This window comes from Hippocampus guttulatus, chromosome 10 (assembly GCF_054856545.1).
Source record: "Hippocampus guttulatus isolate MCC_2025c chromosome 10, RoL_Hgut_1.0, whole genome shotgun sequence".
Classification (NCBI taxonomy): Eukaryota; Metazoa; Chordata; class Actinopteri; order Syngnathiformes; family Syngnathidae; genus Hippocampus; species Hippocampus guttulatus.
The window spans coordinates 4701672-4716101 of NC_141270.1; the positions used below are offsets into that span (position 1 = coordinate 4701672).

Consider the following 14430-nt stretch of genomic DNA (forward strand, 5'->3'; position numbering starts at 1 on the left):
AATACGCTTCTTAGTTATCTTTTTTTTAAGTTCAATGTACTGCATTAGGCGTTACTTTACAAGAGGACATTCAAAAAACGCTACACTACACTAGCGTGCAAGAAGCCATCTGTTTAAAAAAAGAAAGGAACGTTTCAGCGATGTAAAGCAGATGCTGTCCAGGACCGCTGATAAAAGCTGATTAACACCGAAGTCCACTTCAGCAACATTGAGAGTGAACCTCAACAACGTACCGTGAAAGAATGTAAACTCAGCGGAGTGTGGGAACGTGACGGGAATCATTGGGGACAGAGAATTCACAGAAATTCCTCTGCTTGTGTTGTTTCAAATGACAAATTGCGGAGAATTACTACTTACTTTGCATTGGTTGAAGGTGGGGGAGTGGTCAGAAACACCTCCCAACACTGAGCGCCATTTCATGGAGCAAGAGTGACACCTTCTGGACTGCTGAGGGAATGCAACGCCCATGGTCACTGCCCATCACATCCGCCAAGGTTTTTTCTGTTTTATACCAAGTGTTCGTCACTTTTGATTATGGTTTTCTTGAACTCGGTGAAACCCGTCAATTCTAATGCTTTGTGACTCCCATTTTTCTAGTGGAATCTGTACTTGCTGAACGTGGGGGTAGACCTTGGATGGAACAATAATGGTAATGGCCGACCGCAAACGTTTTAAACTGCCCATTTTTCTAGTGGAATCTGTACTTGCTGAACGTGGGGGTAGACCTTGGATGGAACAATAATGGTAATGGCCGACCGCAAACATTTTAAACTGCCCATAACATGCATGTTTTGGGGAATTAGCCCACACAAGCCAAGGGAAACAGAGATTTGACCTCCCCAGATCTGTAAGACAGCCATCCTAGTCCAATGTGCTGTAAAATCAAATTCTACAGGACACCAGAAGAGAGTCAATGACCTTTATTTATCCATACATGTGCCACTCAGATAAAAAGGGGAAAAGATGTTACAAGGTTTGCCCTTAAAAGAGAAGCCCGCATGGATTTTTTTTACATTTTTTTCCCTCTCAAGAATTAGGCCATTTACAAGAGGAACAGAAAATGGGAGAAAATAAAGACAATATACAGTGTAAACACGAAAAGTATACATGAAAGCAAAAAAATAAAACGAGACATTGACATCAAATTAAATGAAGGGTATGAATGACAACTAAAAACAACAAAACGTTCTTCCTAACAGCTCAGCATCCATTTCTACACAGCATGCAATAAGGCACCTAGCTAACAAAAAAAACTATGCTACAGATTCAAGCAAAAAAAAAAAAAAAAAACAATGGGAAGAAACTTAATATTGCTTGTTGTGCCCTCCCATAAAAACATATTTGCTCCCTTTCATATAACCCAAGCCATATCTAAAAAAATATGTTTGTAAAAGATTTTTTTTTTTTACACATACGAGTTGAGCGTAATGCAAAGTCCTGGAAAACCTTTTCTCATAGATTTTTGTTTAGTATGCACAAGCCTTGAAATCAGATTGTGATAGTCAACAAGAGTAACTGCTATCTATAGTCTATAAACAAGTTATTTGGGGTCATTATTCTAAGGGGAACGGGAATAAGGAAGAAAAGGAGACTGGTGAAATATGCTAACCAGGTGTTTATTCTCTGTCAGGAACTGTCATGTGGCTGCGCGTCATTATCACATCAGTTAAGTCGGCCAGTATTGCTCTCTGTACAGACCACGTCATGGTAGACATACAAGAAAATAACCTCATAAATATACATGGTGGCAAATTCAACTGCTCCTGCTGCTGCTTGAAAATCCCCGCAACCCATTGAACTGAAAGTGGGGCTTAAAAAAAACAAAAGTGGGTCTTACTATCAAAAATGTAATCTTTTTTGGAACAGCACACTAGTCACCTATACATTTATAAAAGAAATCAATAAGTATTTACAGTGGATTTGCTTCATACAGGTGGCAAGGGTGAAAAATGACTAATTGGAGTTCTGGTGTCACTAGTCTTGAACCAAGTCGAAAAAGCTCCTGTGCTCACCGCTGAGCATCTTCATCCAAAAACAGACGGGCGTACTTTTTTTTTTTCCGGTTTTATTTGAAAAGTGTTCAAAATGGAGTTCCTGCGCAAGGGAGAACAAAGAATCCAAGCGACGCTTCCCCGCAGCTTCTGCTCTGAATAGCCAATCAAGTCCTTCCGGTCATGTCGTCTTTGTCCGTTTCCCTCGACTGGTCCTCCTCACTGGAGCCGACCTGACCGCGTACAAAAGCGGAGTCGGCCCAGCTGGTCTTGTGGCGGCGTTGGTGGTAGTTACGTGAAAAGCCAGGGATTGCTTGCGGAGGAGCGGGAGCTACTCTAAATGGATTCGGTGATGTCTGGAGAGGGAGGACGAATGGTTGAAGCCTTTCCCGCACTGAGTGCAGCGGTAGGGCTTCTCCACTGAGAGAAGGTGTTGCTTGGGGAAGGCGTTGTTGGGGTACACCTTCGGCGAGGCGATGGCGCTGTACTGCTCGGGCGTGGCCAGCGGGAGGGGCAGCGGCGGCGACTGCGGCGCCGGCTGCTGCTTGTTCTCCAGGTGGACCCTCTGGTGGCGCGCCAGCGACGACGAGTGGTTGAAGATCTTGCCGCAGTGGCCGCAGGTGTAGCCCTTGCCCTCGGAGTGGACTCGCTGGTGCCGCGACAGGGAGGAGGAATGGTTGAAGCCCTTGTCGCAGTGGTGGCACATGTAGGGCTTCTCTCCTTGAAGGTGCACCCGCTGCTTGGGCGGGTTGCCGAAGGTCATGGGCTTGCCGGGCTGCGGCGGCGAGAAGACGGGCCCCTGCTGGTGGGTCTTGTGGTGGCGCGAGAGGGAAGAGGAGTGGTTGAAGCCCTTGTTGCAGTGCCTGCACGTGTAGGGCTTGCCGCCGGCGTGGACCTGCTGGTGCTTCTTCAGGTGGCGCTTGCGGACGAAGCTCTTCCGGCACATGTTGCATTTGTACGGCTTCTCGCCCGAGTGGATCCGCTGGTGCTCGCGCAGGGTGGCGGCGGCGGCGAAGCACTTTCCGCACTGCGTGCAGCGGTGGGGCTTGTCGGTGAGCACCACGCCGACGTGGGCCGCATGGGCGGCGTGGGTCTTCTGGTGCTGCTTCAGGTTGGAGGTGGTGGCGAAGCCTTTGCCGCACTGGCCGCAGGTGTACGGCTTCTCGCGGGCGTGGACCTCTTGGTGCTTCTTCAGGTGCCTCCTGCGGACAAAGCTCTTCCTGCACTGGGTGCACTTGTACGGCTTGTCCTCCGAATGCATCTTCATGTGCTCCCGCAGGGTGATGGCCGCCGCGAAGCTCTTGCCGCACTCCGTGCACCGGTGGGGCTTGTCGGGCAAGTGGATCATCTGGTGGGACTTGAGGCTGAAGGCGTCGATGACGTCCTTGCCCATGATCTCCACGCCCGGCGGCACGTAGGGCTTCTCTTTCATGTGGATCTTCATGTGCTGCTTGAGACTGGCCTCCACGGCAAAGCTCTCGCCGCAGTGGACGCAGATGTACGGGTTGAGGTCCTTGTGGATCTCAAAGTGCTGGTGGAGGTCGGAGATGCTGCCGAAGATCTCGCCGCATTCGTTGCACTGCAGGCCGTGCGCCTCGTGGATGATGACGCCGTTCTCGGACTCCACCGTCAGCTCGCCGCCGTGATCCGACTCCACCTTCACCTCGTGCTCGCTCTCCGTTTTGAGGAGCACCTCCCCGAGCAGGGCCTCGCCCGTCGACGTCTTGATCTCCGCGCCGGCGAAGCAGTGCATGTCATCGTGCTCCACCTTGATGTAATCGTGGTCCGTCTCCACGATGGCGTCCACGCAGGCCACGGCGCCGAGGTCCGTGCCCAGCCCTTGGATTTTGAGTTCGGTGCCGTGGATCTCCAACTCCAGACCACGCTTTTCCTCAGTCATGATTTCCGTCTCGGCTCCGTAGTGCAGGTCGACATGGCTGTGGGCTATGACACACTCCGACCCAAGCGTGTCAAGGCCGGGTGTGTCACATTCAGTCTCTGACTCCGCCATGAGCACACACTCCAGCCCCACGACCTCCGTTTTTACGCCGGACGGTAACTCGACTGAGAATCGGGGTGCTGATCTTGCCTTTGACGCGCACGACGCCGGTGCGGGTTTGTCAGTTCGCAGACCTGGAAGAGAGGCCAAAACGCAGCAATTTTAACGACATCATCGAGTCCAACCGCTCGGTCATGTTACGCAACATCTGTAGTGCCGCTCTCGCCCTCAACGGGTTTGTTCGTTTGACTTCTGGGCGGACACCACCTTGTTCTATTGGATTAATGAGTTTAGTCTGCGGGTTTGTAAGTGGAACTCCCAGTTGAGAGGTTCTGGGCTGCTTTGGTCCTCCCGTGTGGAGTTAGCATGTTCTCCCCAGGCTAATATCTTCCCCTCTTACTTGTTACATTTTCCTTGGGTTGTCGCATGCGAGTGAGCAGGTGTTTGTTTGTATGTTCCCCACGTCTCGTCCAAGGTCAGCTGGGATAGACTCCAGTTAACCCTTGACCCAAAGGTGTACGTGTGGTATAGGAAATTGATGGCTGGAAAGGGATTCTCCTAAATGTGCTGGGCAAAGTAGTGCTGCAGAGGTGTTAGGTCTGTGTTATTCTTTTAACAAGAAAAAAGAAATACTTGGAAGCAAAACTCGGTGAGAGTGAATCCAAGTCCTGTTCTCCAATTTGCTTCTAGACATGATTACCCAATTGCTTGCTACATGAGACACATGATATCACTAGATCAACAAAAAAGGACTTAGTAGAGCAAGTCGACCAAGTCTCGTCTTTGGCTTGCCAAAACAATTATAAATTTGAAATAATATCCACAATCAGGCTGTATGGACTTTTTCCCCTTCTCCATTTGGCTCCTGCTACAGCTCGGAAATCAGCATTATCGTGTTACACTAGTAATAAACTCAGTTTAAGATTTTATTTTTCAATTAACGTTGCAGACATTTTTTTTTGGACAGTATATGTCAGAAAGTGACAAAAAGCTTACATTTAGAAAACAAAGGCCGCGGAGTCTCTTGCACTGAATTTCTCATTTAAGTCAGCGCGTCGTCGGTTTATTAAAGCGAAGAAACCAAAATTTGCACGCAAGCCAAAGCGCGTCGTTTCGAAAAAAAAAAAAAGTTAATCGCATGAAAATCAAGTCAGTGTGGCAGTAAACGAGCGCGTCTTGTGACTTTGTGGTTCTTCCATCACTGCACAAACGACTTGGTTGTGGCCCATTCATAAACGTGCAATGTACTCGCACCCCAATACAACTAGTCACACAAAAATTTGGCCTCTTGATACTGAAGTCAGCTGAGCCATTTAAGCATTAAAATGGATTACCAAAAAAAAAAAAGCACTGAATGGCTTAGTAGCCGAATTCTCTCCCCCTCAATTTAACATGGTTCCATTAGCAAAAGATTCACATACCTTACAAAGAGAGAAAAAGTCTTTCATCCTGTATTTATCATTATCGTAACCAGTATTATCATCAGCGGTTTTAATATGTGCCAGAGGGGCTGGGGCGTACCGCCGCTTAGCCCGGCAATGCACTTCATCCCCGGACACTTTTTACTTTCGCTAGCCTGTCTCCCCCGGAGCGCGTTCGTACTTCCAGGATGTTTATTATTATTTTGCTTAAACCATTCCATTTTATTCCAAATGGATATACTTGCCTGAAAGTGTCTTTTAAATAGACGAATGGCTTGTTTGAGAATAAAGAGTAAAGGGCAGATCTTCAGTTGTGGCGATCACAGGAACGCTCAGATATCTGTAAAGAGACTCACTTTAATATCCATTCTTACATGTTTTGGGTCAAATATATTTAGAAGGGAGAGGGAAAAATAACAGCTCATTGTCCGCAAAGAACAACTTGGAGCGCGCGGGAGGAATAAGATCAAGCGCCGATTCCAAGGAATTATAAGAGTCCGTTCTTATCATAGAAGTCATGTCACAAAGACACATTTGAAAGACGTGCATCACTGTCACTAGTCTCCCTCTGATAAAACCACTGAAATGCAAGGAGGCTCTGTGACTTGGGTTCTTGCTTTTATATACATCTCCACAAAGAAAACGCCCCATTGAAATGCTTAACAACTTTAATGAACACCTCACCTTTAAACTATGCGGTCTAGTTGAATCAAGCACAAATTGTGGAAAAACAAATAAAATGGTCTACGGGTCACCTTTTTTTTTTGACTTGGCTTACTTTTGTAATATACATCGTCACAGAGGAAATCCCCCGTTGAAATGCTAAGGGACACACCTTAGTTGTCCTAAAAATTATGAACTCAAAAGGTACATGCAAGCACAGAGCGTGGGAAAAAAAATGCACCTGTAAACTATGTAGCTATGTTACACTGCTGATGTCGTCCGCTTCATGATAAACACCAGTAAGTAAGCCCGTTTCAATGTATAGCAATGAAGGTTTATTGCTTTAATATACATATTCAGAAGAAATGCCCCTTTAAACAACCCTGGTAAGCAATTAGTGGTGCACACCTATTTCACATAAGAGCGTGCAAGAAATTATGAATACATTGGCGGGAGGGGGTGCAAAAAAAATTTAGTTACGGCTTTTTCTAAAAAAAATAATAATAATATGCCATGCATATCTATACATACACTACATTAACAAGTGGGAAGCGTGTTTTAATGTAGTAAAGTTTAGTGCTTTGAATAAGTCTTTGACGAAATGCCCCTTCAAAATGCTTCCCTATCAACAAATTTGCCCAACAATTAGGGGCACGTTTTATTTGACTTAAACTTACAAACATGCATGACGAACAAAGTGTGAATAGTTTAAACGTAAAATGTGGCTGTTAAAAATCAACCTTTTAAAATGCCCACGTGGGCCTTCCCGTCATAAATACCGACATACCTTTGCAGTATTTTGCAACCAAGTGCCTTTGAATTAATTGGGGAACACGGTTCCAATTAGCAAATGCTCCAAAGCCAATATAAAGGCTAAGAGTCAATTAGCAGGCTAGGTTAGCAATCATAAGGAGCTCAACAGCATCAAAGTAGCCAAATTTGTCATCGAGCTCTCGAGAGTAGTTTAATCCGCAAAGAGACAGGCCAGCCGGCCTGAACCGCTTTCAACCCGCGCGACTCTTTGTTCACCACCCGACGCAATAATGAGTTTGATCCTCGGCATTGTCAAAGCGGCGTTTTATGATTAAAACGATGGACGGGTGGCTCGCTAGCATCTCCCCCAAAACGGCTACAAATAGCTCCGGTAGCCGCTAGTTAGCTGGCAACGGTCGAGGTGAGGTGAAAATGGTGAACGCCATGGCAGCTTTGTGTTAGCGGCTAAGTGGTCGCCATTTAGCCCGCTAACTAGCCTCGTAGCAAAAACACCGACGAAACCAACAGACTGGCGAGTGGTACTTACGCCGTCGAAAAATAAGTCCTGTTTGAAATTAAGAAGAAAAAGTATTTGGGTGCGATTAAAGGGCGCGGTTGTCGACGCGGAAATTGCCTTGTTGCGTGCGTATTAACAGGCCATCTTGTTGTGCCACACCAGCACCTAGCCAGCGCAAGGACTACAATGCTCGCGTAAGATGGCTGCCGCGAGCTAACGTAAGCCAACTTAGCTTCCGCCCTCCCCAAACCGCATTGGATCAACAGCAAAGCCTCGAGCCATGTCCAAATAAGTCAACCGCCCCGCGTTTATGTGACAAAATACAAACGTCTTCTTAAAAAAGGTCTCGGTCACTTAAAAAATGAAAATGACGCGACTGTCTTGAAAGCTAAAGGTAGCAAGCTAATAAGAGTTGTGCTAGTAGCTGATGAGGGACAAAGATGACTAACATCGGGGACGAGGAAAAAGGAGGGGAAAGCCCGTCAAGGTTGACTTTTGCTTTTAAACAAACCAACAAATGTCACGCTGGCTCACACTCATGTCGCGATTTAATACCAGTTTCCAAACTTCATCAGAAAACACCATAGCTTGGTTTGCGGTGCGTCTATAGCATGCACAACCAAACCGAGTCTTGGTGGACTGCGGCACCCCTTTCAATGGCGGCCTTTGCTGGCTAAGCAGCTCCAGCCGACGTTAGCGCGTCAGCTACGTAGCCGCGTGCCAAGCTAACCCGTCGGCTAAGCCGCCTCTGCTATCCTCCGTGGTTCCCCCCGTAACCACCACGTGAGGACTTTTAACATCGAAGCTCCTTATTCATTTAACCAACCGTTCGACTACATTAACATATGCCTGTGGAATTGACGCCATTTCCATATGGTCGTTTATGCAACGTACTGCAAAAACGACTACAAAAATCAACAGCCGAGGGAGAGAGAGAACGGGGGAACATCGCGTTTCAAGCCTTTAATAATCATAATAATAATACAACAATGTGCATAGTGGGTCGAGGCCCTGTATTTTTCCATGACATTGTTCGCAGGCTGCTTTAACAACTATAACACGAAAGCACAAATATGGGCGTCCGTGCAAGGATCGGCGTCATTTCCCAACTAAGTGAATCCATTGCCTCTCAAGATGAGCCCATTCCTAAATACTAAAGCGATCGGGAGGGAAAGATCACAATAGTTTACGTGTTCTACACACATATATATATATATATATATATATGCACCCACCCACCTTTCTGCCTTCTTCTGGCGTGGAACTAAGACACAAACGACGAGATCGCTCGCGTTTATAAGACAAGATAAAGAAAGTCCGGCTTGTTGTGAGTCTCGTTTAGGATGTGTTCGTCTGGTCTAAGCGTCCGACTGTTTGTGTCCGGGGTACACTAGCGTGTTGTGCCGAGCTGGCGCCACAGTGCTCATCTGGCGCCAACGTCGGACCGCCGATGCGCTTTAGCGAAATGCAAGTGTTGTCGTTTCCACACGCCACCCAGGCCGCTATCGCCTCCTGCAGCCGAGGAGCTGCGCATCAAGGTAACAAAACGACCACATCATCGGTGCCGGGCCCCCACAATCTTTCAAGTAAAAGCAGCCTTTATAACATTATACAATCAGGGTTTGTTTGGAACCAATGCTTTGATTACCCCTCACCCGTTCAGTAAAACTCAATTCAACTCAACTTTATTAATGGAACACAAAAAAGCTAAAACCAAAACCAAGTCGCATGCAGGTATCAAAAGCCAAATATTAAAAATGTGTTTTACGATGAGCTTTCAACATGAGCAGTTGGGGGGGGGGGGGGGGTTGCCTAACATTTTTTTTAGCCATCAATTACGCCGTCATTCTATAATGTGGCACTTGTTTGGAAGAAGCGGCATCTCTTACGCAAGACGTAAGGTGCATTCAGGTGCAGTCGGACATTTCAAAGTCGCAGAGGAAAAAAGGGCCACAAATGCATAAAGCGTTAATAAATGCAAGAACGAGAATGGCCAGGCTGCTCTCTCTCTCTCTATCTCTCTGGTGTGTAGGCTCCCTCTAGGACAGCAGTGGGCAACTCCTGTCCTCATGGGCCACTATCCAGAATGTTATAGAGGTTTCCCTCCTGCAACACACTCGTTCCAAATGATCAGAATCCGATCATCAGCCCATGAGGACCTGTGTTGCGCACCCCCGCTCTAGTAAAACCACTAAATTCAATCTTCAAGCAGTGCTTAATGTTAACAGTGTCGTAAAGCTTTATTAGTCGAGTCCAGTATGTTTGTTAGCGCACTTCAATTGTATTTCACTTGAAGGCTAATTCAACCATTTTAGACCGGTTTGTTTTTTTAAACTGCTATCTAGGTGCACTTTTTATATCTGGCTTCTGAGTCTTAGTTCATGACTACTTGTACGTTTAAAGTCAAGGAGCACGTGTTTGTTTTAGTTTCAGGTAGCGCCACCCACCCATTCATTTGACTGGGAATACTGGTTTTACAGTGTGAACAGACCACATAGCTCACATTCTGTCACACACAACGTCAGTCAGAGTTTCACAGAAGTGGCTAACCTAAGGAACTTACTCTTTCTTGTTACTTGCTTATGTGTTAGTGAGTTTTTGGCTGTTCTTTAACTGTGAAAATATATCTACATATATTTGTTTTTCATTTTAACAGGACATCGTTTCTGACTCCAAGGAATAATGTCCCACAACAGCACTTTGGATTTGGACCGATACAGCACCGCAGAGAGAGACCGTCGCTCCACAAACCGCAGCCAGAACAGGACACAGGCCAAACGCGGCGAGGTCCTTTGCGACTTCTGCACCACCAGGAAGCAGACGGCCGAAAAGTCCTGCTTGGTGTGCCTGGCATCTTACTGCGAGATCCACCTCCAGTCTCACTATGAATACCCGGCGCTGATGAAGCACAAACTGGTCAAAGCTACTGGCCAGATGAGGGAGAAGATCTGCGCTCAGCACGACAAGTTGCTGGAGGCCTTTTGTCGTACAGACCAGACGTCTGTGTGCGTCCTGTGTATGATGGATGAGCACAAGCACCATGACATCGTCCCAGCTGGAACTGAAAGGACTGAGAAACAAGTGAGTGGTACACCATCAAGAATTCATAAATTGGGTTTTTGTGTGAAATTTCAGGATGAACTTAAAATTCACGATAAATCCCAAAATACCCAAATCCTGAAGCCTAATGTTTAATGTTATATCATTTCCTCCATAGAAACAACTTGGCACCACGCTGCACAAATCCCAGCAGAGGATTGACGAGAGGCTCAAAAAGTGGCAGGATCTCCGACAAGCAGCGGAAGCTGTCAAAGTAATGGCTCTCAGTTAGCATGTTAAGAACATTTCTTTACATAGCTGCAGATACATTTACGTCAAATGAAGTTGTTGTTTTTTTTTATTGCAAAGAAAAATAGCATACCAATAACATTTTACTTTGAGTACTGGTATTATGTCTGTCAACATGTTACCCCACCGGTTGTGTTTAAATATCCTTTGCTAACAACACTGCTACACCGATGCTATTCGTTAGCCTGTCTGTGCCACTTTTAATGAGATGCTGTGCTTACGTAGGTGCTCCTGTTTTGGTTCGCAACAGAATTCAAACGCATTTATTTGTCTTTGGGAAGAAATAACCATACGGTCCTAACAAACTCATGTTTTTCCATCTTTCTTTTCAAACATCATCAGCACTCAGCTGACTCAGTCCTGGAGGAGAATGAGCGGATCTTCACGGAGCTGCTGCTCTCCTTAGAGAGGAAGTACAACGAAGTCAAGGAGATGGTCCGCTTGCATGAGAGAACCACCGTGAACCGCGGGGAAATTCTCCTGGACCGCTTGGAGGAAGAGATCACGCTGCTGAGGAAGAGACACACCGACTTGGAGAAGCTGTCGCACACCGACGACCACATACACTTTCTGCAGGTGAGCACAACCTTGAAAGAAAAGGGTGGGGGGGGGGGGGGGAAATAAAACTCGCGAATGCCGTGGCACTTGCTATTATTTATTTAACTCATTCAGTACCAGGCAATTCTGGACCAAGTCTGAAAAGACGTTTAAAAACGTCTTTGGGAGTGAATGAGTTAATTGTGATCAAATGTTTTTAGTCACATTTTTCTTTTGATATATAGTGAAACACCATCACAGGTCATCCGTACACGTTCCACTTTGTTTCTTATCAGAGTTGGCAGTCCCTATCTGGTCCTTCGGGCTACGAGGACCTGAACAACGTCAGCATTGCTCCCAATTACTCCTTCGAGGCCACAAAGAGAGCCATCGGGGCCCTGAAGTTACAAGTGGAGGAAATCAGCAAGAGAGAAACGACTAAAATCTCTGCAGCAGGTTGGCAGGTTTATCTTGCCTTGCCACACCATTCATTGGCTTCTCTCCTTGAACTGTCACTTTCCGATTGTTTTTGTCTCTAGTGAAAGAAGTCTACATCACAGAAGAAAGTGACAAAAAATTAAAGAGGGAATCGTTGTTTGTAACCGAGTCAAGAATGATGGAAGAACCCAAGACCAGAGAAGATTTCATGAGATGTAAGTTATCCTGAACAAAAAATGTGGAATCCAATACTTGTGTTTTTTTTCCCCCTTCCATTTTATTATGAAGTAAACTCACAAACCATTTATATTTACACAAGTCTGTGTGAAATTACCTGTACATCAGAAGATGTACAGGTAATTCTTTTCTGATTGATATAAAAATGATTTATTAGATACAATCACATAACAGGGTAGGACTAGATAAGTTTTTTACTTCTTCCTACTCCCTTGAACATAATAACTGTGTTGAATGATTGATTTCTTTCTTTTTACTTTTTTTATCTACCTTATTTTCTGTCAAATTATTACTGTATATATGTTTTATGTTCAATAAACAAACAAACAAACTTTGAGAAGATTTGGAAAAGACCTTTGGAAAACTTAGCATCTCTCGCTTGCTCACATTTAAAGACAAGTTCTAGAGGTTTTTAGTCAGATCCAAATGAGATTCCAGAGAACAGAGGGGGATTTGTCCCATTGGAAAAAAGCTAAACATGGATCGTAATAACATCACGTCGGGTCGGAACTGAAACTAGCATTACAATAACACACCTGACAGAACAGGTTTGGTGAAATGGGAGAAAGCAAACCTCAAGATCGGGAATACTTTAAACAAACACAGGTGTTACTTCAACAACTTGACAGAATCATTCAACAAGTTCCATTCCAGTTTGAGACGGTTGCTTTCAATATTGTGTCGAGATTGTTCATTCATTTTCGATCATACTCGTCCTCATTGGGATCAGCTTGGGTTCAGCTGTCACTCGCTGACCGTGCGAATGGGTATCTGTTCCTAAACGTGTCCTGTGATTGACCGGCGACCTGTATAAAACCCAACGTGACATAAAAAGAAATCAACATGTCTCCCACCAATCAATTTTTCACATTTTTTTTTTTTTAGATTCTTGCCAGCCGATTCTGGATGTCAACACTGTGCACCGCAACCTTCACCTCTTCGAGGGCAACCGAACCGCCACAATGAAGAGTGTGCCAAAGAACTACCCTGACCACCCGGAACGATTTGACCACTGGCAGCAGGTAAGCACTTAATATTAGTGTTTTCTTTCCGCAAATCATTGTCGGTTCATCCTTTGCGCCCACATGTTACCTGGTTTTGAAGTTTTTTTTTTTAAATTGGGTTTTCACAGTGTAGACTTCCGTCACTATCACCTTCCACAAAATAACCCCCCCCCCCCACACACACACACACTAAATGGTGCCAAAGCATCACATGAAGCTCCTCAACTTGCTTTAACATAGTTCCTCTGTACCAAGATGCCACAAGATGGCGCTGAATCGCTACCTGAAGCTCTTTAACTCACTCAGGGTACTGATTGTGTGTTTCCTTCCCTCGGTACCAGGTGCTTTGCAAAGAGGGCCTGGCCGGGAGTCGCTACTACTGGGAGGTGGGCTGGAAAGGATCGGAGATCGATGTGGCCATCACCTATCGGGGAATTTTCCGAAAAGGAAACAACAACGTGTGCAGTCTAGGTTGGAATGACAAATCCTGGAGCCTCTACTGCTCACAGTCCAAGTTCTCCTTTGTGCACAACAACAAGAACACAGACCTACCTGTCCCCAAGTCGTCTCGCATTGGCGTCTACTTAGATCATGTGGCGGGGGTGCTGGCGTTTTACACGGTGTCTGATACCATGCAGCTTCTGTACCAGGTCCGCACTACTTTTACTGAAGCGGTGTACCCGGCTTTCAGTGTGTGGGGCTACGGTACCAGCATTAGACTGTAGGAGAGCAGAATTGACGTGAGTGGCATTTAAAAAGCGTGTGCTGACTGCTCTTATAGTCTGTGGTGTATTCAAAATGACGAACACAGCAAAGCATGCACGTAACCATATCGCCAACAAGTGCGAGTCTCCACCCTAAACCAGAAGTCTGGCGTACATGGCTGACATGTAAGAGGGAGCACACCACACACACACCGGGATCATCATTCAGGATAATCATTCGAAACACCTGAGAATCGGGCCTTTTGTTGACTGACTGAAAGGGAAAGGAAATGCTCAAATTCGTCCCAGTTGTTGTGTGTACCCCATTGAATTTGATCATCAATTTTTGTTTGACAGATTAAGTTTACACTATTATATGAGCGACATCAACATGCTGATGTCATTTCTTCTCCAAAAAAAAAAAAAAAAGCGTATGGGTTTTGATGTGTCATATTTCCTCACACAGAGCAGGTTTTGCTCTTTGAATTTGTGAAATGGACTGCAACTTTTAATAAATATCATGAAAACTCACAAGTCTTCAAATGTGGAAATAGGATACATGCCGGCAATGCATTTGTCTAAATCCAAGCAAGTAGAAGAAGAACATGCAGGGAGGCCTGTGCTGATGATAAGCAAAACTTCCATCCATCCAGGGGCTAATGTGCTTTGTAACGTTGTAATGTAAATATAATGTAAATATTATTGGCAATACTGTCAGTCTTAATATATTAGATGAATAGATTTTTAAATTCAAACATTTGCAGACTTTATGCTGCCCATAATAGAGAAATGTTCTTGTTTTTTGTATTATATTGATA

General features: G+C 45.4%; 2 protein-coding genes across 4 annotated transcripts; one reads left to right on the top strand and one right to left on the bottom strand.

Annotated features, from left to right (window-relative positions):
* Positions 1–905: 905 nt before the first annotated feature.
* Positions 906–8793, bottom strand: LOC147198979 (uncharacterized). Of its 3 annotated transcripts, none has more exons than XM_086121506.1 (3): positions 8584–8793; positions 5657–5751; positions 906–4124 (listed from the first exon to the last, which is right to left on the bottom strand). In XM_086121506.1, the coding sequence occupies exon 3, from the start codon at positions 4000–4002 to the stop codon at positions 2323–2325; it is 1680 nt and encodes a 559-aa protein (XP_085977632.1). In that variant the 5' UTR covers positions 4003–4124; positions 5657–5751; positions 8584–8793; the 3' UTR covers positions 906–2322. The 3 variants fall into 3 exon arrangements, with proteins under 3 accessions (XP_085977632.1, XP_085977633.1, XP_085977634.1); XM_086121507.1 differs by lacking the exon at positions 8584–8793 and adding an exon at positions 7375–8522; XM_086121508.1 differs by lacking the exon at positions 5657–5751.
* A 1055-nt stretch (positions 8794–9848) lies between these two features.
* On the top strand, positions 9849–14146 carry ftr14l (finTRIM family, member 14-like). The gene is made up of 7 exons (XM_086121511.1): positions 9849–10425; positions 10562–10657; positions 11035–11268; positions 11526–11685; positions 11769–11882; positions 12790–12926; positions 13250–14146. Exons 1-7 carry the CDS (start codon positions 10027–10029, stop codon positions 13631–13633), a joined length of 1524 nt encoding a protein of 507 aa, XP_085977637.1. The 5' UTR covers positions 9849–10026; the 3' UTR covers positions 13634–14146.
* The last annotated feature ends 284 nt before the right edge of the window (positions 14147–14430 follow it).